The 26,106-nt window shown below is 40.1% G+C and overlaps 1 protein-coding gene across 9 annotated transcripts in view; it reads right to left on the reverse strand.

Moving 5' to 3' along the window:
- LOC131308164 (myosin-15) overlaps positions 1 to 26,106 on the reverse strand; it is a 64,533-nt gene that overhangs the window by 23,228 nt on the left and 15,199 nt on the right. For 7 of the 9 annotated variants that reach the window (XM_058334990.1, XM_058334988.1, XM_058334989.1 and 4 more), the window contains exons 9-23: positions 23,011 to 23,157; positions 22,810 to 22,911; positions 21,971 to 22,028; positions 21,772 to 21,873; positions 21,346 to 21,383; positions 21,117 to 21,243; positions 20,847 to 21,020; positions 18,693 to 18,824; positions 17,723 to 17,832; positions 9,441 to 9,501; positions 9,137 to 9,314; positions 3,458 to 3,663; positions 2,401 to 2,520; positions 1,077 to 1,175; positions 696 to 917 (exon numbers count right to left, since the gene is read on the reverse strand). In XM_058334990.1, the coding sequence (XP_058190973.1) occupies positions 696 to 917; positions 1,077 to 1,175; positions 2,401 to 2,520; positions 3,458 to 3,663; positions 9,137 to 9,314; positions 9,441 to 9,501; positions 17,723 to 17,832; positions 18,693 to 18,824; positions 20,847 to 21,020; positions 21,117 to 21,243; positions 21,346 to 21,383; positions 21,772 to 21,873; positions 21,971 to 22,028; positions 22,810 to 22,911; positions 23,011 to 23,157 (1,876 nt within the window). The remainder of the gene's footprint in view (positions 1 to 695; positions 918 to 1,076; positions 1,176 to 2,400; positions 2,521 to 3,457; positions 3,664 to 9,136; positions 9,315 to 9,440; positions 9,502 to 17,722; positions 17,833 to 18,692; positions 18,825 to 20,846; positions 21,021 to 21,116; positions 21,244 to 21,345; positions 21,384 to 21,771; positions 21,874 to 21,970; positions 22,029 to 22,809; positions 22,912 to 23,010; positions 23,158 to 26,106) is intronic. The other 2 variants (XM_058334994.1, XM_058334993.1) reach the window with 2 other exon arrangements.

Genomic DNA, 26,106 nt, shown 5'->3' on the forward strand with positions numbered 1-26,106 from the left:
ACAAAAAAAAACACTTTCCAAAAGTCAACTTTCATCCATTGAACATGAAACAGTAGTGAAAAAAGACTCCAAAACAAGCTGTGTAACAACTCTTGGGAAGACCAACTTCCAAGAAGGCTTTGCATGATACTAAGCTAGAAAGATCAATCCATTGGCAAAGCTTAACCATGACATTCGGTTGTCATCCTTCATCTTAATACATACTTCTTTTCCAAGTTGATATGTAGGGAAAGATGCTATTAGTCGTAACAAACGTCAACTGCCAGGAAAGAATCCATCCGGTTGTGTTTGATGGACTGGCAAATTAATACAAAAGAAAAGAATCAAATCAAACAAAAGAGGTGATAGAGTTGGTTGCCTAGATTTACAAGAACATTAAAGCTTATCAAGTATATGCCAATGTTACAAACTGACCCCTGAGTGGAACCAAGTACCCAGCCAGAACATTGAAGTTCTGAAGACAAACGAAAAAATTGTACCGCTATATTAATCACAGCGGAATGCAAATATCTGAGTTCATCGTAAATATGCCTTCCATTTACAGAAATATCATTCAGATATGGATAAAACTTGTTACATTCTTTAGATCTTGCTCTAGATAGCAATATCGGTCTTCCAGTTGGTTGGCCATCAACGCATGAATAAAAAAATTACATATAATCAAGGATATGAATAATGCATTCATGTGAAATCACCTTCAAAGAAGAATTTTCATTTCTTAGTTCGGCCACAACAACCATCTCTCCTTCCATAGCAGATTTCTCCTTCATCGACAGCTCCAATTGTTTTTGCAGGACTGCATTCTTGTTGCACTCATTGACTGTGGCCATTTTAGCTGCATCTAAACCAAGCCTCAAAGACTCCACCGTCTTCTGAAGTTTTGACATTTCAATTGATTTAGCCTCTTCATTAGACAGCTGCATCCCAGGATATTATCATTACAAAATGGAGCCTTGCGTAGCCACTTTAACGTTACAATAGAACAATCAACGTGCAAACAATGAAGAAAAAAAAACATAACTGAAGGACACAGAAAACTCAAGTGAAATCATAAAAATAATTTCAATGTTGCTAACCCGTAATTTTTTTTCCAGCTGAAACCGCCATGTCAGATCTTCTAACTGCTTCTCAAGCTTAGTCTTTGCCAAACGCAAGGCACCTGTCTCATTAGCCTCCTGTAGACAATAAGTGCATTAAAAAAAAGGAGATACCTCAACAATTGATAGCAAAGGATTGACACCACGGAAAATTATGCCGATGTTTCATGAATTAACTATAAAACTAATGCATGATCAGCACAGTATTTCTCAAACAGCGCGCTTGCAAAGTACATGTATTTAGTCAAAATGTTCTCTCATTTCTCTGCTATCAAACACAATCACCAGAAGACCCGTATTCTAAGGTAATCTAAAAAAGTAGCTCAAACTTGAAACCATCCACCAAAGCCACCTCCAAAAGTTACTATTGCATCCATAAATTACTGCCCCAGTCCATTTTGTTTGTCTATCTTTACATAGTCGTGTACTGGATCACAAAGTAATACATTACGCGAGCAATTTTCTGTAACTTTTTTCACCAATCAAAAGATCTCAACCAATTCTTTTATCGGTAGCGATAAAAATAAAAAATAAAGATTTAAAAAAATTAATTACCTCAATTGACAGTAAAAACATTTGTATCATCAAATTACTATGTTCACGAAAATAATTGAGAAACAAAAAAACCCAGAGCTACAGTGCATACCATTTCAAACTCATAAGAATATTTTTTGGCACTATTTCATTTTAATTAGTTAATCTCACAATAGCTTATGGCAACCAAAGACTAATCTGATTTGCAGAAGAAAAAAGCTAACAGAGTTCGTTTCCACCCATCAACACAACTTGCATTTTCAGTTTAGAGGGTAAAATGGTGTCACGAACTAACATCAAGTACTTAATGCATAAAATGAGTTCTGAATCGTTATGTAGTAAATTTGATACGGTATACAAAATGTGTGCATGACCATCTAAAGACGCCAGAAGTATATCTCACGCCCTCATTCAAAACATTGACTGTCTGACAATGGTAGTCCACAAATTTAGAAGAGTTAGCGTAATGTAGCAGCCTCAAGCAATGCGGAAAAGATCAATCAAATACACGAATCACAGAAAATTGAGATTCCAAAGCTCCCCACCTCACTCCCCCTCCAATAATTAAATGAATACCTAAACAAATGCAAACTATTCTGCTACTGGTCCAGAACTTCCCACACAAGTCCTCCATTCCCACGCCAGTTAAAGTTTCCTTCCAATTTTTCTACCCTTGGCACTAGGTTTAAACTTTAAACAACTTTATATCACTGCCCACAGACAAGACTAGACTGAATAAAAAGTGAAAACCATCTACGATAAAGTTCACCTGCTTAAGCCTCCGAAGCTCTCTTTCTGCCAATTTTTGCCTCCAAAAACATTGTATTGCTATGATATTAGTTTGGCAACGTCGGAAAGCAGAACGGACCTTGCACATTCTCCAATGGGACTATGGATTGCACCATGTCAGCAAGGGATAAAAAAAAAGGGGCAAAAGAGGAGTTAAATACTGCAGATAAAATACTTCCAGGCAATGAAAGAGAAAGTTACCTGACAAGCAAAAACCAAAAATATATGATGTAATTCATGAATTGTTTTTTTGTATAATCCAATGCCATTAAAACTTGGATGCAGAATGCCAAGAGAACAACTTTGCATCCATGAACCAGGGCATGATAATTTAATTGTATCTAATCCTACATTCTTTTATAAAGTGCAGTTGACCATAACTAACTTAAACACAAGCTATATTAATCATGGCATATGGTATTGCAAGGCATACAATTATCTTCAATAAAAAGCAAGGAAATGTAGATTTTTTTTTAATAAAACCCTTGATCACAGGTGATCTAAAACATACAAAAGACATTGTGCGTGTTTACGAGAAATTATTTTTACAGATTTTGAAATTCTAGCTTTCAGAATCAGTTTGGAGTGTCCATAAGAAATTACAGATAAAAGATTCTCAAATTTTGAAGATTTTGAAATGCTAAAAAATGAATGAAATTAGGAAAACCCAGAAGCTGGGTTTGAGTAGCTTTTTGAGCTTTTCAAATCAGATTTTCAGTTTTAAGTTAAGTTTCATAAAAATTGATTTTTCAGCTTTTTGCAGTAAACATTACCACCTTTTACTGCAGCTTAATCATAATTTGATAGATACGGTACACATGTTTATCTAATCAAGTAAAATCTAAAATCTAGAATCTGCAGCAAAATCTAAAGGTAGAATCTAAAATTTGTATCCACAACTATCGCAAACACGGACATTATCGTGCATGCAACAGTAGAGAGGCCTTGATTATGCAGGGAAATGAATCATTTATATTCAAGGAAACATATGGGAAGTCATACATCATGGAACTTCCGAACATGAAAATCAAGTTCACCTGAATTAATGTGGCAGCTTTATGTTCATTTCTGTGCAAAAACATTTTCCGAGTAAAGAAACCACGGATGTTGGATTGTATGAGTACAGAAGAAAAGCGAAGCTCCGTATAGGCACCCACTAACAGCCATCTGCGGACATATTTCTGTATTGAAATAGCAGATGAAGTTTCCCTTTTTTCTGAATACCTTTTTTGAGCAAGACAACCTGGAAACATACAAACATTTTCAACACTTTTAGAGTGCCACCCAATGCTAAATCTGAAGCAAAACAATACAAAGACACAGAAAAGCAACACCGCCCTGAACTCCAAACAGTTCCAATGATATAAAAAGACGTACCCTGGAATTATAATGTATATGGGCAGATGAATAAAAAATGATATCCCTGAAGCTTTCATAACGAACTCTACGCAAACTTCCACAAAAAAACATAAATCGACCACCTCTTCTGCACAAGGAGCTCTACAGCTGCACCTTATCAGTTTCCATTCCTGGCCAATATCAAGCTAAAGACCTCCTAAGCGAATTACTGGTGGAGATAGTTCAATGAATTGTTTCTGAGAGAAAATTATGGAAGTTCCAACTACCATAGTAACTTTCTGAAATTCGCAATTAATATTCTTAAAGAACTCTTTAGCCAGAACACAATGGGTAATTCCGTACAGACTCTACTTATTGATTGGACCAATATTATTCAGGTTCTCTGACACAGTAGTTCAAGTAACACAGTTATGAACATGGGCCACCCCAACACTGACACTACGACATGACTTAGGCTGCGTTCTTCTAAACTTATAAGTCTGAAAATTATTTCGGTATTTTTTACTTTTCGTAACTTTTTATTTAACTTTTCGACGTAATTTTTGGGGTTAATCGTTTGTCTCGGACTGTACTCCAATTTAGGCGGGCTATGTATGGGATACGAGCCAATTCATACGTGATCCCACTCGTGAAGGCAATGAAGTGATCCTCCTCGCAGAGTCCCAAACCAGCTGCTGCTTGCCGAGTATGGAGGAATATGGACGGATGTTGAAAAAATTCAAATAAGAGGGCACTTTAGACAAAAAAGACAACCGTTTGATACTTTTTTCGTCTTTTGTCTTTAGCGAACTGTTTTTTGCTTTTGGACATAATTTTGTACTTTTTAGACTTCTCTCATTGAAATAGATGATTAATCCAAAAAATACCACGCAAATCTAACAAAAATTCAGAAAAGACTAATAAAACACACAAAACGAAGAAATTAATTAAGTTTACAAGAGCCCACCCCTATTTCTTATGATAACGAAGCCATCGAATAATTGCAACATGAAACCTAAATATCAAATCATGCCAGCAAGACGATAAAACAGTCCGCTGCTAAGCCTGCTATCCTTAGAGAGGGGTTATGGAAAAGTGTCCCGCTTTGGAGAAAGCTCGGGCAAGTGAGTCTTCGTTAGATAATCTATCCCAAATTTTCATTGATTAGTTCGCTACAATCAATGTTTCTGTTGCTTCCATGGCACTTTCTTATGTCGCTCTAAAGTGAAACTCTTTTAGAAATCTCAATGATTGTGAACCGATTGGAGTGCCGCCTTAGATGGCAATTCTTTTTCTGGCACTTTACTCGCATGAATAGTGTAGTGGGCCGAAATTACCAAAGGTTCGGAGAGTTCATAAGGGTCACAAGTTTGGACCCACTGTCCAGTTGTCTCAATTCGTCTGAAGTCAAGTTATGTCTCGGGAAGACCCTCTGTAGGTTTGCCAAACATTATCCGAATCCCAACTGCTCGGCTGAACGTCCTTTTTGCTCCTTGAGCACGATGCTCGGTAAGCCTTTCCTTCATTCGGCAGAGTGGTAATGCTCGGTGGGTCTTGTCACTCGGCAAAGCTCATTACTTGAGGAGTAAGGCTCATCCGTTAGTATTCAACATTCTTGTAGAAGCTTCCATGTCAGACCAAAGTGACATTCCTGACATTGACAAACGCGGCTCTGCACACCCTGGGAAGCGGCGCTCATTAAATGACTCTGACATGTGATGTCATCCGAGCGTAGCTACGCGCGTGAGAGGCACTGCCAACTTGTTGAACACTCCAAGGCTTTGCCTATAAATACGAGACCACCCCTTCTAGTGCAAGGGTCTGAAAAATCACTATTTGCTCTTCTCTCTCTCACCATACTTTCTTACTATACTTCTCTCTATCTTCTGCTACCTCCACCTACTGACTTGTTCGTCGGAGTTTCTTCCCGGAGGAACACTCCCCTCCGGTTTGTAGGTACACAAGCCGCCGCTTCATCCGACCACGGTTCAACAACGAGAAGGAAAAAAGTTCAAGAAGGTTCAAGGTTGATTCAGTCCCCCACATATAGCACTTGCCCAAGGACGGCCAAGAAGATATCACAAGAAACAACTTTTGAATAAAGATTACCCATTATGATTGCTCTAAACACCACTCAAAGACTAGAAAAATAAATAATTCCCTCAGTGTGGGTGTGGTTCAATGCCAAAAATTCCTATTTTAATGAAAGAGTTACAAAACACATTCATTGGGATCTCAACGATAACAAGTGTTGTTTGGGACAGAAGAAAAGTATTACCAAACCAAACCAAGCCTTGTGTCCCAATCAATTGGGATCAGCTACATGAATCCTATTTTTCCATTGAGTTATGTCCAGGGCTTCCTATTCACTTATATTTACTAAGACCAAATCCTTCTGTATCACAGTTATCCAAAATCAGTTTAGGTCTTCCTCTTCCCCTAGCCCTACTATCCACTACTATCATGTCTCTCTTCTTGATACTGCGGATAAAGGTCTACGGTTAATGTCCAAACCACCTTAGTGTATTTTCTCTCAACTTATCTTGTATAGGTACAACTCCTACCATCCCCCAAATAGTTTTGTTTCTAATTCTATCTCTCTTAGTCTTACCACACATCCACCTCAACATCTTCATTTCAGCTACACTCATCTTACTCGCTTGTTGCTTCTTGATAGAACAACTCTTCATCCCGTGTACCATCGTTGGTCGTTGCTAAAGGTTATACAATTTATATCAAGCTATCTAACAGTTGGTCCATATAGACTTCCTCTAGAAGCTCCCATGAAGGTAGGCTTTTTTTAACATCCAACTGAAACAATGACCAACCAAGATTGGCCGCAAAAGAGATAAGAAGAGGAGAGAAAGTCTCCGCATAATCAACACTATATGTCTAAGTATAACCTTTAGCAACAAGGTGAGCTTTGTAGCACTAGACAGACCCATCAGGATGGTACTTGACAGTGAACACCTAGTGACACCCAACGGTGGTTTTTCAAGACAGAATACCACCTCCCAAGTTTCGTTGTGATGAAGGGCAGACATTTCATCCTCCATAGTTGTCCCTCATTCAGAAATAGACAAGGAATAGAAAATTCTCACTATTTTTCCTTAATTGTTCATTGTTTCAAGTACAAGGTCTCCATTGAACCACAAAAAATTTAGTATATGCAAGCTGAAAATTCAGTTTTATCAAAATGTTTAGATAGAGGACGCAAAAACTTTCATATTTCACCATTCTAATTATGATTATATAAATGTCAGGTATAAGGTTTTCTATAGCACTGAGAAGTTCTCAATAAATTGACAAATTGCAAGCTGAAAGAATGCTGTTTTTGTCCAAAAAAAGAGTAGGAGACAAAGAACTGTTTATACCAATATCGTATTCGTGGCCAATACAAAATTCTCACTTTTGTCATTCATTGAAGAATCGGAAAAGTTTCAGTAATGCAAAATCGAATCCTCTAGACTAGTAATCAGGAAACCCTCATGAAACTAATGGTAATAATAAACATATCCCAACCCTAGATATAATGTTCATTTCTCAAATGAATTTGTGAAATTTTACGCCATGAAATAACCTTCAAAAGGGATAAACAAAATTCGCCACTTTTTGAAATCTGTAGTTCATTGAGCGGATTAAATCTCAAATGTCATTTGAATTATGAGGAACCAGAGAAATCGGTGAAGCGATGTCCCACATTGCGACACCTACGTACCAAAGTAGTATGAAGTATATAACCGTGAGGGAACCCTCACTTCATGAGCTACCTTTTGGGGTGAGTTCTACCCAAGACTATGTAACATGGTATCAGAGCTAGCTTTTGGGGTGAGCGTTGGGAAGTCAGCTCTATGTAACCTTATATTTTTCCGTAAGAGAATAATACATTGAGCAAGTTTAGCTGAGGAATAATGCGGTGAACGGATGGAAGACGGATAGGGCGCTAGCTATGGTGCTGGTGAAGATTATTGGAAAAAAAAATTACAAAGGGCTAGATTTAGCAATTGTTGAAGATAAGGGCATTTTAGGATTAGATTAATTTGTTTAAAAATTAAATGACTTTAAAAAGAAATTGGGGCTAGAGAAAATTTATTTCGGTTCATCTAGAACCACTCAATACTTATCAAGGTACTTATCTTACCATACGCAGCTAATAGAGGAGTGGGTAGCTAAGCACCCTATTTATAAAGCACGTATAAAGACAACCGCTGAAATTAATCAAATTGTGGCGGACAGCGTACACAGATCTTTGAATCTAAGAGAACAATAACTATAACAAGGAAATGCCTGAATGCAAAGACCATTTTTTTTTTTTGAACAGTGCACAACAACTAAGAGACATTGGAGGACAACGATGAGGAGGAGAACGGTGCAGTTACATTAACATAAATCATGTACAAGAAGTTGCTTAGGAAGAGTTTCAGACAAACCAAACAACCCAAACCGAGCCTTAAGTCCCAATCAATTGGGTCAGCCACATAATTTTGTTTTCTCCTTTGAGCTCTGTCGAGGCCATTGATTTCCAGAAAACTAAGACCCTTCTAACTAGGGGTGTGAACGAGCCGAGCTGAACCGAATATTGGCATGTTCAAGCTCGGCTCGATCAGAATTTGTTTGGCTCGAGCTCAGCTCGAGTTCGAATCGAGCCGGAAAATCTCAGCTCGAGCTCGGCTCGACAAGAATATACAAAGCTCGAGCTCGGCTCGTTAGTATTCGGTCTGAAATAAACGAGCGGGCTCGGCTCAAATTCGTCAACTTTTCAGCCTTAATATTGAAAAATTTGCTAAACTAGCCGAGTCGAACCAAATATTGGCATGTTCGAGCCAAGCCGAGCCGAACCTATATATTTCGAGCAGAGACGAGCCTGATCGCAAACCTATATATTGGCATGTTCGAGCCGAGCCGAGCCGAACCTATATATTTCGAGCCGAGACGAACCTGTTCGAGCTGAGCCCTGTTAGGTTCGAGCTCGGCTCGTTTATCAAATAAGCCGCAAAATCGGGCTCGAGCTCGCTTATTTATCCTTCGAACCAAGCCGAACTCGCGAGCTGCTCAGCTCATTTGTAGCCCTACTTCCGACCTACCTCTAAAGTCAATTTTGGTTTACCCCTTTCTTTAGAGCTACCATCTACCATAACCATATCAGTCCACCTAAACCGCTTTGACCGATCTATAATAGACATGTTCCAACCACCTTAATCAGTTTTCTCTCTTCTTATCTCCTAACGGTGCTAAACATTCTCATTCCACTTACACTCATCTTACTCGCAAAAAAAATATATGACAAGTTACGAAGAAATAGAAAACCTAAATGAAATAAATAAAACTATGAATGCATTCGCAAGACTTCAAATGTGAACTACAAAATAGAAGAAAACCTCTGCAGCATGCTTGTAGGGAAACTGCAGCAACCCTGGTTGACAAAAAATCCCTGCGTGCAACAAAAGTCCGCAGTCGCTCCTGAATACACTTTGCAGCATTATCCAAAACCTCAGCTCGTTGTGAATCCAAAACTCCAATCTGACCAGCCCTAAGAAAAACTTTGGTCTTTCCCAGCTACAAAAGTAAGAAAGGAACACCCAAAGATATAAAAATACAATGGTTTGCCCCATGATAAACAAGAAACCTTACAATGGAAAATTCAAGAAACTGAACATGAAAGGACTCCATACAAAAGCATACCTGATAATTCTCAAGCTTTAATTTCTTAAGTATCTTCTCCGTTGCTGTTTTCTCATTGTAACTATTACCATGTTAAGAGGGGAAAAAGTGAGAGAAAGAGAGAGAACACCGCAAAATTTAAAGGGGAACATACCTAAACAGAAAAACAAGATATTAGTAAGAAACAAGTAATTCTCCCCCATCCAAAATATTCACCACAAAGTATATGAAAGTATCACATTGCAATAGACAACATAAATTACAACTATTGATGGATCTAGATAAGTGTCTCCACTTGAATACTAACTCCCAACTACTGATTATTGGCTATATGGTCCTTTTATAAGTAGTTCCCAATGACAGACGTAGGTTCATTTTTCCTTTCCTCTATCTTATTTGTCCTCTTTATTTCATTTCCTAGAGGAGGGGCTAGCAATGGAAATTTTGAAGAATCTATCCAATATTGTGAAACCCTCTAGGTCATTTGGAGCTTACAATGCTACAGAGGAACAGGCTTATCTAAAATAGAAGGGGGGTAAGGAAGCAAAGCTTACAAGGCCTTAACAACTATAGTCACGCATTCACTGCCAGACAAACACAAGCATCAAGTAGCCTTTTCGGTCAAAAAATAAGTGTGAGGTAGTGTCATGGAACGGTATTTTGGTAACTCTAGAAGATTATGACCATGGACAGTAGGGTTGTTCAAAGGCCATCATGAACCCGCTAGTAACATGAAAATGCATTCAGATACATTAATCAATATTCTCTTCATTCCATGTAGCCGCCGTTTTAATTCATGTTCAATGTGTGCACTTATAACTAGGTCCACTAACATGACTTATTCAAATATATGCATTTATAACGAGCTCCATTAACGTGACTTATTCAATGTACAAATCCACTATTAAGTTCATTTAAGGACATTTAGGTTAATTCTACCTAGACTCCTCTGGCATGGCTTGTATACATGGAAGTAATTTTTTAATATAACAGTTGATAATTAAATTTGAGTTAATGAGGTTGTGTCCTTTGCTACAGGGGTTGCAGTCCTTGCAAAGCGTAAACCTTGTGAGAGTGAAGCAAACTTTCTCTATCTTCTTCTCTTTCTTCTTGGTTGCAAACATACTGCAAATATTAACGTTATTCCCTAACCAAAACCAACATGATTCCTATTGTGGGAAGCAATATCACATTTTCCTAAAGTTTTCCTACATCGCTTTGGCACCAGGGCTTCAAAATCTTCCATCCTTAAAATCGATATATAAATTACAATGGTGACAAAATAGTGAACAAATTTCGAAGGTTGAAGCCCTTTCCAAAGGCTTTGTTAGAATAGAGTTGGACTAAGTCCCACATTGGTTGTCTATGTTATGTAACTAGTCGCCACATAATATAAATAAAGTTTACTTGTGTTAGGGTTAGTTAACACCCTATACACCTTTCTTATTCTCTCTCATTCCAAACAACATGGTATCAAAGCGTAACCCTAATCCACCCTAAATTATATGCGTCTAAACCCACCAGCCCCAACTCACCATCCATCCATCCATCCATCTACTGACGTCATCAGTATCTATACCCTAAACCCAGCCCCCGACAGCCTTCTTTCTGAACCTAGACTGCATCTGATCCACACCCAGTGACCGGTGACCATTGCCGACCGTCGGCCAGCCACCAGCGCACCTTCAGCAACCTCCGAAACCCTCGCCTGAACTCCTATGAGAGAAACCCAACCTCCGAAACCCTAAAACGATTCTCAAAACCCCAAGAAAATCAAGACCCAGTCCCTACCATACCTCAAACACACTCGCCGGAGCCCCAACAGTGCTCGCCGGCCGTCGTCTGTCTCCGGCGACCTTCACCGGATGTTCAACAGTCCTCGTCGGACCTGGATCTGCTTCGAAATCTACTGGGTCTTAGTCTGGTACACCTACAGTGCCGTTCTCTCAGTTTGTATGTATTTTCGGTCGTTGTTAGCATGTTTTTGAGATCTCTTTGTCACTATTTGTTGGTGGTGATTAATGGCTTGTATGGACAGTACTGTTTTTTCTTCTAACAGTAGTGTATCCTGGTGGCTCTTGTTTCAGTTGTGCATTGGTTGGTAGTGGTGGCTATTGTTTCATTAGTGGTGGCTCTTATTTCATTTGTTGGTTAACAGTGGTGCATTGGTTGATGGTTGATTTTGTTAGTTCTGTTAATTGGTGTTGATTCGGTATAATGGACGAGTCAAAGTCTGGCTCTGGCGTTGTTTCGAGCTCTACTGTTGTTGGTAGTTTGTCTGGATCTCAGTTTCGTGAAAAGTTATCTATTTCTTCCACTCTTTTGAATGGTAAGAATTATACTGTCTGAGCTAGAGCCGTCGAGGTTTATTATGTGGGTCAGAAACTTTATTATTATTTGACTGACGATCCACCCGCAGCGACTGCTGCCACCTATGAGGCATGGGTATCTGTGGATGCTAGTATTCGGTCTGATTTGTGGAATAGTATGGAGGAACAGATTGCTAGTACGATGATCTTCTTACCTACAGCTAAACAAGTATGGACACAGGCTCAAGAGATGTATTCTGGTATTAATAATCTCCGTCGGGCGTATGAACTTCATCATTCTTTTTTTTCGATCTCCCAGGGTGATTTATCTTTGGAGGCTTATTGTGCCAAGTTTCGTGGTATTTGTGAGGAGCTTAATATATGTGAACCGATTTCCTCTGATGTTCAGGTCATGCGGCGCCAGCGTGAGCGTATGCAGATTGCTCGGTTCCTATCCGGTGTATCATCGACTACTTATGGTCCTGTCTGTACTCAGCTTTTGGGGTCTCAAGATTTACCTCCTCTCAGTGAGGTTTTTAGTCGACTTCGTCAATCTTCTGTTTCTGTGCCTGTGCCACCCTCTGATCGTTCAGCACTAGCTTCCGTTGTCTCTGGTATTTCTGGTATTTCATTTGGTCGTGGTCGCAGTCGCGGCCGTGATTTTGGGATTAGTGGTCGTAGTCGTGACTCTGGGTTTAGTGGACGTGGTTCTAGCCGTGGTTTTGGTGGTCGTGATTCTAGTATAGGTGCTCGTACTTCTGGTATTGGTGGAATTGGTCGTGGTTTGAGTTCTGGTATTGGTGGTTTTGGTCGTGGTTTTGGTGGTCGCATGTCAGGGGGTAGTGGTCGTGGTCGTGGTCGTGATTCCCAATTGTGTACTTATTATGGGGGGACCAATCATAATGTGGATTCTTGCTATGATCTCCATGGGTTCCCTCAGGCTCATCAGGCTGCTATTTTTGAGGATGTTGAGCCGCTTTCTCACCCTGCTGACCCTGTGGTGACTATTTCTGCAGAAGAGTATCAGCGCCTAGTGTCACGTCAGATTTCACCCTCTACTGCTACGCTCGCTCAGACTGGTTCCTCTGTTGCTTGTGTTGCCTCTTCTCGTTCCTCCACTCCTTGGGTTATCGATTCGGGTGCTTCTGATCATATGACTGGTACATCTTCGGTCTTTTCTAGTCGTCAGTCTGTTGGTACATCATCTCGTGTTACCTTAGCAGATGGTTCTACCTCTGCAATTACTGGTTTGGGTTCCGTTTCTGTTACTCCATCTCTTACTTTAGATTCGGCCTTTCATATTCCTAGTTTTCCATTTAATCTTATGTCTGTTAGTAAACTTACGAAATCCTTAAACTGCTCCATCACCTTTTCTTCTCATGGTTGTGTGTTTCAGGATCTAAAGACGGGGAGGAAGATTGGTGGGGGTACTGAACGTGGCGGCTTATATTATTTTACCAATGACATCTGTCCTGCGTCTGTTGCTCTTCAGTCGTCCGTTTCTCCCTATCAACAACATTGCCGTCTGGGCCATCCCTCTCTTCAGAATATGAAGCGTCTGGTTCCATCATGTAATTATGTTAAGGACTTACAATGTGAAGTCTGTGAGTTTAGTAAACACCGTCGAGTGTCCTTTTATCCTAGGATTGAGCGTCGTGTGTCGCGTCCTTTCCAGTTAATACATTCGGATATTTGGGGTCCTATTCATGTTCCCACTTTGGCTGGTTTTCAGTATTATGTTATTTTTGTCGATGATTTCTCTCGTATTACATATCTTTATCTTATGAAAACGAGGTCAGAGTTGTCTTCTGTCTTTAAGTCCTTTTATGCAGAAATAAAGACTCAATTTGATACTTGCATTCGTATTTTTCGTTCTGATAATGCACGTGAATATTTTCATAATGCTCTTTCGCGTTTTTTTGAAGATCATGGGATCATTCACCAGTCCTCTTGTGCTCGTACTCCACAACAAAATGGGGTTGCTGAACGCAAGATCCGACACTTATCTGAAGTTATGCGTGCCATGTTAATCCAAATGCAGGTTCCTAAGTCGTATTGGAGTGATGCTATTCTCACAGCCTGTTACTTGATTAATCGTATGCCCTTTACTATTCTTGGTGGTCAGATCCCTCACCAGGTTTTATTTCCTGGTCATTCTCTCCACTCATTACCCCCTCGGGTGTTCGGGTGCACATGCTATGTTCATGCACTAGATCCTGACCGGGACAAACTTGATCCTCGCTCGATCCGGTGTGTCTTTCTCGGTTATTCGCGCACTCAGAAAGGATATAAGTGTTACTCACCCTCTCTTCGTTGTCACTTTGTGTGTGCTGATGTCACCTTTAATGAGTCATTACCTTTCTTTTTGGGGACCCCTGAATCTGAGATGTTCTTTCTGAGTCTGAGTATGTTATTCCTATCGATGTTCCTACTGCTTCTGTGCCACCCTTGCAGGTATATGTTCGACAACGGCAAAGATTCACAGCCCCACCAGTGTCTCCCGCTGCGCCTCCTCCGTCTCAAGATCCCGCTTCACCACTGCCACCACCACCACTTCCATCTCCACCTCTCCCTTCTCCTGGTCTTCCTATAGCTCTTCGCAAAGGTATTCGGTATTGTACTACTCATCCCATTGCTCAGTTTGTTTCCTATAATCATTTGTCTCCGTCCCTTCGTGCTTTTACTACTTCTGTTTCGTCTATTTCTGTTCCTAACACTGTTTAGGAGGCCTTATCTATTTCTGAGAGGCGGACAGCAATGGAGGCTGAGATGTCTGCTCTCCATGACAATGGCACTTGGGAGTTGGTTTCTCTTCCGCCAGGAAAGTCTACTGTTGGCTGTCGGTGGGTATTTACCGTCAAGTATAATCCGGATGGTTCTGTAGAACGGTACAAGGCCAGTCTTGTGGCCAAAGGCTATACTCAAACGTATGGTGTTGATTATGCCGAGACTTTCTCTCCGGTGGCCAAGATTAACTCAGTCCGCATTCTTATTTCTCTGGCTGCCAATCTTGGTTGGCCCTTATTTCAGTTGGATGTCAAGAATGCCTTTCTACACGGTGACTTGCTTGAGGAAGTGTATATGGAGCAACCTCCTGGGTTTGTTGCTCAGGGGGAGCGTTCTCAGGTGTGCCGTCTTCGCAAAGCCCTCTATGGTCTTAAGCAGTCACCTCGAGCTTGGTTTGGCAGGTTTAGTGATGCTGTGTTGCAGTATGGTATGCGTCGCTCCCATTCTGATCATTCTGTCTTCTCTATTCAGTCAGATCGGGGGAAAGTAGTGTTGATTGTGTATGTGGATGATATCATTATTACTGGGGATGATCAGAAAGGTATTGATGAGTTAAAACAGTTTTACAGCATCAATTTCACACCAAAGATTTGGGGAAGCTTCGATATTTCTTGGGTATTGAGGTAGCAAGATCCAAGGAAGGGATCAGTTTGTCCCAAAGAAAGTATGCACTAGATATTCTAGAGGAGACTGGTTTATTGGGAGCAAAGCCTGTCGAGACCTCTATGGATCCAAACGTCAAATTGTGTGTTGATCAGGGGGAGATATTTCCTCATCCAGACCGATATCGTCGCTTGGTAGGAAAGCTGAATTATCTCACCAACACACGGCCTGATATCTCATTTGCTGTTATTATGGTAAGTCAGTTCATGGCAGCCCCTCGTCTTCCACATTGGGAAGCATGTCTTCGTATTGTGAAGTATCTCAAGGCTCATCCTGGACGCGGTCTCTTTTATCGTTCAAATGGTCATTTATGTGTTGAGGCCTTTACTGATGCTGATTGGGCGGGATCACCGTCTGATAGACGGTCCACAACCGGGTACTGTACTTTCGTTGGTGGCAATTTAGTTACTTGGAAGAGCAAGAAACAAACTGTGGTTGCTCGGTCCAGTGCTGAAGCAGAGTATCGTGCCATGGCTCATACTACTTGCGAGGTTGTATGGTTGAGAGCTTTACTCGAAGAATTGGGGTTTGACGTGACGTACAATTACCTATTCCTATGTATTGTGATAATCAAGCAGCAATACATATCGCTTCGAATCCAGTCTTTCATGAGAGAACCAACCATATCGAGGTAGATTGTCATATTGTTTGGGAGAAGATAGATAGTGGCGTGTTAGCTACCCCATTCGTGTCTACAGGAGCTCAGTTGGCCGATATCTTCACCAAACCTTTATTTAAACCACGTTTAGAGTTGTTACGTAACAAGCTGGGATTTTGTGATATTTATTCTCCAGCTTGAGGGGGAGTGTTAGAATAGAGTTGGACTAAGTCCCACATTGGTTGTCTATGTTATGTAACTAGTCACCACATAATATAAATAAAGTTTACTTGTGTTAGGGTTAGTTAACACCCTATACACCTTTCTTATTCTCTCTCATTCCAAACAACAGGCTTCATCAGAAATGCATTGCAACATTAAAGATTGAAATTGATACGGTAGGAACTGATGTTGCAGCATAAAATGAGAACAAGGGATCAAACCATCAATAGAAGATTGGCATCTTTCGTCCAAGGCCAAAATCCTGTTGGAGAGGGCACCGAAACATCGTGTACTACCTTTCCCTTAGTTTCAACAACTACTTTGGCTAATTCAAGTAATATCTCATGGGTTGCCAATACAACCTCATCTGGGATTCTAGGTTCTGGAACTAGCTCACATATATCTGATAATTCATTACTTCACTTGGATTGCATCCTAACCAACTTTATGTTAATGGAGCCAATGGTTCTTCTAGTCCCGTTAGTGAACAAGGTGTACTTCAAAAGTAGGAAGCGATACCTCATGTTATATAAACTTGTCCTACATAAGTGTTCATCCATCAAGAAAAATCTCGTGTGTCATCTTCATAAAAATCAACAGCTATATAAGCTTTCTACCTGTCCCCTCTTTATTACCCTACCCTCTACCAATGCTAGGCATCTAGTTTAAGAATAGGGGGTGATTATGATCAGTGATGTTTTCCCTCTTTCATCATGTGAGTACAGTGTCAGACAACCCATGGAGGATGCATGTAAATTGATCACCAGATTGCACAGCAATTGATCTCCTATAGCGGTTGTCCAACTACAAAACAAAACAAAAAAGGGAAGCAAACTAGATGACCATCGTCTAATGCGAAACCAAGACATCTAGTGCTACTATGAGACATGCAGGAAGGTTAAATTGTAGTTCAACATTACAACAAAAGACCATGAAAGAGGCTATTCTAGAGCATTCAAAAGGTAACAAAAAACTGAAATTCAGGATACAAAATGATTACTTGGGGAAGACCATTACTCACGAGTCACGCTAGATACAAAAGACCACATCGAAAATCATCAACCATAAAAAGTAAAGATACTAAAGTAAAAACAAAGGCTTTGTTTGGTTGAGAGTTTAGTTTAGTTTAGTTTAGTTTTGGTAGTGGATGAAGAGAGAAATAGGGTAATGATTGAAAAGAGGGGTAATGATTGGAGAGAGACAGAGAAAGATGGAAAAGTAATAATTAGAGAAATAGGGTAATGATTGGAGAAAAAAGTACGGTAATGATTGGAAAACAAAACTAAACTAATAACCGAACAAAGCCAAAGCATCTGTAACTTCATTTTCAGTAAATCAGTCCGACCTATGTTCCAAAAGCTACATCAAAGTTTACGTAACAGGCTAGTGCCACAAGAGAGCAAATAGTAGTGTAATGATACCCAATGCATTACTTATAAGGGTATTTGGGTCATGAATTAATCATGGGCGTATCCTCCTATATAACCAAATTGAACACAGCAAAGAGTACGCTAAAAGTATTGTGCACCGGGGTATATTAGCCGTGGCTACTTACAAACTAAGCTTGCCAACCGAAATACTATTATTGCCAAGAAAAAACATCAAAATATTAACATCGAACTGTCAAATGAAAAAATCAACCTGAAATGGGAGAATGAAACATGAATAAAATAATCAAATAATCCAGTACCAATACCTCGGATAAACAATACGAATAAACCCACCTTCCATCTATAACATCAAGAGCTATCAGTCCAAAACGATCCACAAACTCATGATATGTCTTCCGAGTGGGATAACCAGCCAGACTTATGCGAACAGCTTCTAAAACACCCTGAAGAAACCCCGATAACAACAATAAAAAGACCCTACATGTAACACTAATAAGAAACTTCTTCGCACAGTTCATAGTACATAAAGCTGCGGTAAATTCTACAGAGAGATGACACTCAAATAGACAAATTGCCACAGTATGTCCGTTATAAGATTTTTTTCTTTCGAGAAGAAAGGATTTAAACCTATCCACTTCTCATTTTGAGTTTACCGCAAATCAAATCCCATATCTATCATGCTTGGAATTCACGGAAACACAAGATTTGTTTAAAGAGACATCAATATTAAAGCTTAACAACTTTTCAAAAGATCCAAATTTTGTCATGGCTTCAACAGTGTAACCCTCAGCAAACTAGCCTCTTAAAGATAATGGTCTTCATTTCTGCCCAAAAATGTCCTGTATATGAAAAAGAAAAGAAAAAAAGAAAAAGAAATGGAATACAAACAATACAAGCACAAGTTGAAATTATCGGTGCGATAGTTAGGTCCCGATGGTACTGGAAGAGCAGTTGATGACTTTGGTGTACATGACATTTGTCTATTACTCGTTCAAAACTCAAAAATTTCAAAGAGGGAACCTATTTGAAAGGTTTAAGCTATTGGCCAAGTATTACTTTATCAGACTGCTGCAGCAAGTATAGCATTTTTTAAGGTATATCATTCTCCCTTGTAGAATGACCTAATGAATGACAATTGTCAAGGGAAGAATGGTGTGCTTACGATTGAATCTAACATTTCAAACGATATATTCTCAGTTCCAGACTTACTCACCAAAAAACAATGAACAAGTATTTAGATTTTAACCATGTAGCTCTTTGAATAACAAGTCAAATGAAATTTAGAAATTCCAATATTACTAACCCCACATCGTAACTGATGTAAGATGCTTTCATTCTCAAACTTTTGAGGCTGATTGAGAGAGTTTGGCTTCACACAGCGAATATAATGAGGCTCTGTTGAATTGAGGGTCTCCATCAGAGCTTGCAGTTGTTGCTAGAAGAAGAAGGAGAACACTTGACATATCAATTCCTATTAGAAAGGTATGGAATGAATGGATCTTGCAACAATGCAATCAATTCTTGTCATGCTTCAAAGCTCAAAAAGGAGAAGACACTAGGACAAGCATAAGCAGGACATGCTGAATAAATGATAGCAAACTGAATTAAAATTGAGCATAGGTGCACAACTAAAACGTATACCCAGTACCGCAGGACATGCTGAATAAATGATAGCAAACTGAATTATAATTGAGCATAGGCGCACAACTAAAACATATACCCAGTACCACAAAACTTGAGCAACCCAAGTTTTGAGCACTCCCAACTTCCACAAAACAATTTGTGCCAATGCCAAAAAGAAAAAACAACTAGCAGTCAATCAAAGGTGCAACATAATTACACTAACACCAATGGCCATTGAGTGAATGACTGAGAAGGGCCCAAAGCAGTCATCTATTGCAACCCGGCATGATAGAGCCACAACAAAGTGCCTAGCCTTATGAGGCGTCATAAACTAAGGAAGAGCCCAAAAGAATCAATCCTAAGGCTAGCGAGGAGCCTCAACTTAACAGTCCGTAATTTGGACACAACCACGACATCCTCGTCGGAACCTTGCTCGGCTTACAAATTCGGACCAACTCGGTGGTAGGCCTTTAGGCCTGAAGAAAATAAAGGCCATTGTTTCCTAAGCGGAGATGATAACAGGAATGACGTTTCTTCATCCCCAGGCCAGGCCATTGCGGCCAACCTCATTTCCATTATCAACTCAGCAATGATTTAGAAGAAATCAACACGGAGCAGAGTTGGGGGAACACCGTAAAAAGATAAGGCTTCAGGACAGGGAAGAAAACTTACAACTAATATTATGCTGAAATCTAAGGCTTCAGGGAGTTTAAATGCTAGAGTCTACAGAGGAAACACAGCCAGACGGGTTGTATGGATTAAATGCAACGTTTCGCGATGCTCGACTCAACCCCTAATAGGGCCAAGAAAGACCAACAAGATGAGGAAGATGCCCAAGAAGTTCCAAAGCTCCGAACCCATTGAAGGAAGGGAAGTCCTCAGCTCAATCTTTCCAGAGAGCCAACAAAACAAAGTAATCAAGGAGGTTAAATGCTCCCAACCCCTAAACAGAAAGGAAGTGCCCGACTTAGGGGAGCCAGGGAGACAAAGCAGCCATGAGGCTCAAGAAGATCAGGCGCTCCTGATCCTTCAAGGGAAGGTAAGTCCTTGGCTTAATCCTTTAAGAGAGACAAGGAGACAAAGCAGCCAAGAGTCTCAAGTACTCCTTACCCTTCAACGGAAAGGAAGTCCTTGCCACAAACTCTTGAGAGGGACAAGGAAACAAAGTAACCAAGGAAGTTAAGTGTTCTTAACCCTTTTAAGGGGGAAGGGTACCCTCGACACAAGCATTTGAGGGAGCCGAGAAAATAAAGTATTTAAGAGATTCAAATGCTCCTGACTGACAAAAGGATAGGGAGGTCACAAAGCCAGGGAAAGGATCTCAGCAGGAAAAGTTTAGCAATGCTGGAGCCCCAAATTCTTGGATCACCCTTCAATTCTGATTGCATCACCTTTCAGGGACCTAATAGTGACAGATGTAGATACTAAGTGGTTTCCGAAATTTACTCTACTCTTCTATGAATTTATACACGATGTCAAGGAGAGGGCATGCCCTTCAAAATCCCTGCTACTGTTTCTCGTTAACGACAATCCTGTAGATATGTATCTTTTCTTTCAATCTCTCCCAAATTGTAGTTGATAGCAACCTCTTAGCCAAGGGGCATAATTAACGGCATGAAAACAATTTATCATGAATTGGTACCCAAATACATCAATGATCAACCTACTCAGAAATTTTCAATATCAAGGGAGTCTAATGTAAGAACTTTTTATCTCTCGGTCTATCAACTTCTTAGATTTCCCTAATCATACTCGTTTCAGACAGCCAAATTAACTATAGTCATTATGCAGTAAAATTGAAAAGGATAAGCATTGGTTTGTGAGGTTCAAATACCTTGAATCTAGAGGCTACTGAAGAAAACTTGTATGATGATCTTGAAGATTCATCTGGTAATGAAGGAAAAAGACCAGCAATGAAGGGGCATTCTGAAGAAGAAAGCAGATTGCAATGTTCAACAACAACATAGTCACGATTTTTTTCCAAAAAAGTATTTGTCTGATACGTGACCTGCAAAAAATAATATAGGCAAAGGTAAAATACGGATGTAAATTTAATGACAAAAACCTTACTCCATTTTCAACAACTTTATTACATATGACATGCCTTGCCAGCATAGTGGGACATAGTGAAATCTGTTTCAGAGAATTTCGCCTTGTCCAACCTTGGGTGAGCCCGAAAATTCTGGAACAGCTTGGTTGTAAATGATCCATGGGTTGATTTGGGAAACATGCTGCATAAATAAATGAATATCGTGATAAGTATTGGAATACGCTACAACTAGTAATAAAAATGATCAGCAGGAACCAATTCACTTTGAGTAATCATATTGTACCAAGCTTCATCGAGAAGAGCAATGATTCCAATTGGCTTCTGCAAACAGAAGCACGAGGCTAAGAAAAAGTTTTCATGGAAATCAAAACAAGAAGGGAAAAAAAATGGAATGCGATGATCAGTCTCAAGGACTTGCATTTTAAAAAGTTAAGGAGGAATGTGTAATAAATAAATAAAGAGAAATGGGAATGGGAATCAGCTGTAACTACACCTGTTGGCTTGGGAATTGTTAATCCGATATTATCTAGTGCATAGTTAATCTAGTCTTCCTCTTTTTTCCTTCTTGAAAAAATTGGTTGATGAATTGCATTAGGTAATTTAATGCGTCGTCATATTTTGCTATAAAACATCAAATATATGTTCCATCAAGTAAAAGGTCAGGCAGAAAGAACGAAATATTCGAAAATTTGGTGTAAGGAGGGAAAACCTTCTCAATCAAATCAAGGACATCTTGATTGTCTATAAATTCAACATAGCTCCAGTTAATTTCCTCTTTGCGATACTCCTCTTGCTCCATCTTAAATACATGCTGAAAGAAGCACAAAACAAAACAAAACATGACACAGCAAAACATTGAAATAAGCTAGCATAGACATACTATAAAACAATGTGGCATCCTTTCTTACCTCATTGAAATGTTGTTGAAGCTTTTCATTCGCAAAGTTAATGCAAAATTGCTCAAAACTGTAGAAATAACATAAGAACCAATCAGGTAGGAGATGTGCAGCCACCAATTGAATCAATAGGGGATGGACAAAGTATGCAAATGCATGTCCACATCCAAAAGTCAAAACATAAAATCTTTAGATTTCCCAAACTATCCCTCCCAAATTGTTATGAATATTTCAAGGGGCATTGTTGGTAATCAACACATTTTGATTCGAGTTGGAGTGCATTAAATGTATGGCCCCTCAACAAGTGGAACCCCCAAAGGGACAAAACGGCGGGAAGGAGGGAGCATAACAAATTTAATGTCCAATTTGGCATCACTAAATGCCTTCTCTCTTCGCCACCAAAACAAAGAACAATAAAACATAAAAGTACTATTAATAATCCAAGCGAAGTGGGTCAATATTTTGCTTGAACCTTAGTTGCAGGGTATTCTACTGACCCTACAATTGGGCCACATCTTCCAGTACGGTTTATTCGTATCAGTACAGACTTGTAGACTTTTGGAGGGTGAACTTGGGTTGAACACAAAATGCAGAAAGTTGATAAGCGACTGCAACTAATTATGGAGCACTTTTAAACCTATTTGAATTGTTCCTAGCATAGGGGTGGGCTTTTTCACTGAGTTCTTTATCGCATATCCACCATAATGTTCCTCTTTCTATTCACTAAAGATGTCAATGGTTTCTTCCTGTATGAACAGACAAACTCAATCAACAACATATAGCCATACTGCATGGAAAATGAAGAATCAAGAGTAGACATAATCAAAATATGTTAAGGAGAAAAACTTCACCTGTTAATCTTGAAGCATTCAAATCCATAAATGTCAAGGACTCCAATTTGTATGAAAGAATCCTTATCTTGCCCGACAGAACTATTGATTTTATTGACAAGCCTGAAAGAAAGAAACGCAGAACGTACAAGTCCATTGGCAAAGCAAAATTTTAATCAAACAAGGGAAATACTACTCGCAAGGCATTAACAGCAAGCATACCAATCAAATACTCGAGCATAAACAGTCTTTGCCAAAGCATCCCGACTTGCAACAGCATCATTACAATCCAGGGCTTTGATAATAATCCCTTCACGAGTTTGAATTGAGCGTGTGCACAGCGTGGCCAATAATAGATTTACATCACACCTAAGAAAAAGTAATTCAATGAATTGGGACTATCAAAAGCTAACACCAAACAACCACCAGCTATGAAGCACGGGTACTTCAGAAATGTCGCCGTACGCGTACCGGGTACGGGTACGGGTACGGCGCCGGTACGGCAAAAACGTACCGGGTACGGCAAAATTTGATCGGGTACTTTTGATAATTTTGGGTACAGCATGGGTACGTTTTAGCCCAAAATGATTTTTTTTTCAAAATTTCAGGGATTTTTTTATAAATAATTATAAAATATGGGCTTATTGTGTAATTTTTTTGTCTTTTATATACACATACACGTTTACTGAGTCACTGAGAGAGGCAGCGGTCTAGGGCTCCAAATCGGAACAGAAGACGTAAGTTCTCTCTCTTTTATATACACATACATGTTTACACTGAGTCAATGTTTGTAAGTACTGTTGGTATGTAAGGAACAAGGAACTCGTCTAGCTTTGATCTAGGCACGTTGAACTTGATGTATGAACTTCGAACTTTTATCTATGTTGCTTTTTGTTGGTAAAATGGGTTTATATTTCATTTAAAGCAATAAAACTAGAAAAAAATTATATATCTATTCGCCGTACCCCCGCCGTACCCGTACCCTACTTTTTTGGGGTTTTACCGTTTTCCGTACCCGTACCCGTACCGCATACCCGTACCCGTGCTCCATAGACCACCAGTAATGAAAAGCCATCAACAGGTACCTAAACCTTAAAAGGTCTATAGTAGTTATGTCCCACTGTTGGCTGTTTGTGGTACATCATTTTGATACTACAGGACCCATATTTCTACTCTTATTCAAGCATCCAAGGATAACAAACTGAATCATATGGGCCAACATGAGTTCAGTAACATTTCCAACAGAGTGGTAAGTGCTAAGCACCCACTTGATGCTCTCCAACAGGAGTTAAGAGGTTAATCCCCTGAACCCTCAAACCAAGAGAGAGAGAGAGAGAGAGAGAGAGAGAGAGAGAGAGAGAGAGAGAGAGAGAGAGGGCTGTGTACAAACAGTATCTCTCCCTTGCTAGGGCAGAGGAGAGTTTTGCTAGGCAAAAATAAAGGATTCAATGGTGATAAATGGGAGACCAATGTACCTCATATTTCTTCAAATCTGTTAACAATCTTAGGAAATAGGAGTAAAATCACTAATCTGGTTTTGGATGATGGCGGCACTGTCACTCAGGACTTAGGAGTGATCAAATCCACATTTGTCAACTCCTACATCAAGTTTTTGGGTATATCTCACTCCACACCTCATCATGGTTCTTCCAGGAGTCATCAGCTCATTAACAAGAAGTTGTCTCCTAACCAAAGTCTTGCTATGATTGCTTTTGCTTTTTTCTTAACAGCAAAAAAATTTCATTAATCTTGAAAATGTTACAAGACTAATAGAAGCAGGTATACAGCATCATGCTCAAAGAGCAATCGTCTACCCAATCCAAGACCCAAAACCTACGATTGGCAAGAAGCCAATCAAGGACACCTTTTGGGACAAAAACCACCTAAATAGGTCGAAGCCCAGACACCCTTGAGGATCTAAAAACCCAAATAATACATTCAGCTCAAAAAACAAAAGCCTACTGCCAACAAAAGCCCACCGGCAATCGAGTCCCACCAAACAGCCCACCACCACCGGAGCACCATCCAAGCCCTAATTAGCCCAAGTCCAAACCACAGTAGAGAGGACAGCCCGCCGGAAACCATCTACCGGTGAACCTGTCGAACACCAGCCAATACCCAAGAAACCCTAACCAATCTTAAGCCCAAAATAGACCCAAACTCGCCAACAACCACCACGCCGCCGGTCACCATCCCTGCCACCACACCACCGCCCGGGAACCCACCAAGCCGGACAATCAGAACTACCGGACTCCGAACACAAAGGACAGCATCACCACGAAACTCGCACTGAGCACCGCCCCCATGCACCACCGTGTTAATGCCTCCCATGAAAAGCTCCGGTAGCTACCAGATCTGTAGCACCACAATCCTCGGCCGCTCCAAACGAAAGCTTCAAGATCTCCCCCTTGCCGTTAAGACACACCGGCATCACTCAGGAGTGATAAGCCATTGGGAGACCAAGAGCCACGCCCCACCAGCTGCCGCAATCCCAACTCGCCGTTAAGCCATCTGGTCTCCTCCAAGCAAAAGAAACCGGCGAGGGAAAGACAACAGCCCACGCGGTGAAGCGTAGGAAGAGGGAAACGTCAGAAAAATAGGTTGTGAGCTCAAATCTATAAAAAAAAAAAAGGGAAAAAGATGGGGGATAGATGAAAAAAGAAAGGAGATAATGTTAGGAGAAAAAGAGGTAGAGAGGAAAAGAGGGAGAGAGAAAGCCCGGGGGGAGGAGGAAGAGGGCATCCCGCCCGCCCGCCCGCCCGCCCGCCCGGAATTCACCCAAACTTTTCAAATTCTAGAGAGAGAGCGCTTTTTCTCACACATGAGGTGTAGAAATTAACGAATTTCTTGCACCTTTCTTGCTATGATTGTTGATGTCACAGATATTGAAATAAGGGAGACATTCAAATCCCTTAACCCCAACAAAGCTCCTAGGCTTTTTACAAGGCCTGGGATGTGGTGGGGCATGAAGTTATTGCTGCTGTTAGAGCATATTTTAGGTCTAGACAAATTTTAAAAAAGGCTAACTCCATTACTCCACACTAATTGTTCTTGTCCCCAAAGTCCCTAACCCCTACAAAGTTGGGAAGAGGTGTCAAACGGGCACGGCATGGGCACAAGCACAACACGGAAGTGGGCCGGGCACAGCATGACACGATACGATCTTAGGCGGGCACGGCATGGCACGGGCATGGCACACCGAATACTAATTTTAAATACCAAAATATATATATATATATATATATATATATTAATTTCTTATTTTCTACTATAACATAATATTTTACACTTTTTATGCTGATAAAATCTATCGTGCAT

Source organism: Rhododendron vialii, chromosome 11a (assembly GCF_030253575.1).
Source record: "Rhododendron vialii isolate Sample 1 chromosome 11a, ASM3025357v1".
Classification (NCBI taxonomy): domain Eukaryota; kingdom Viridiplantae; phylum Streptophyta; class Magnoliopsida; order Ericales; family Ericaceae; genus Rhododendron; species Rhododendron vialii.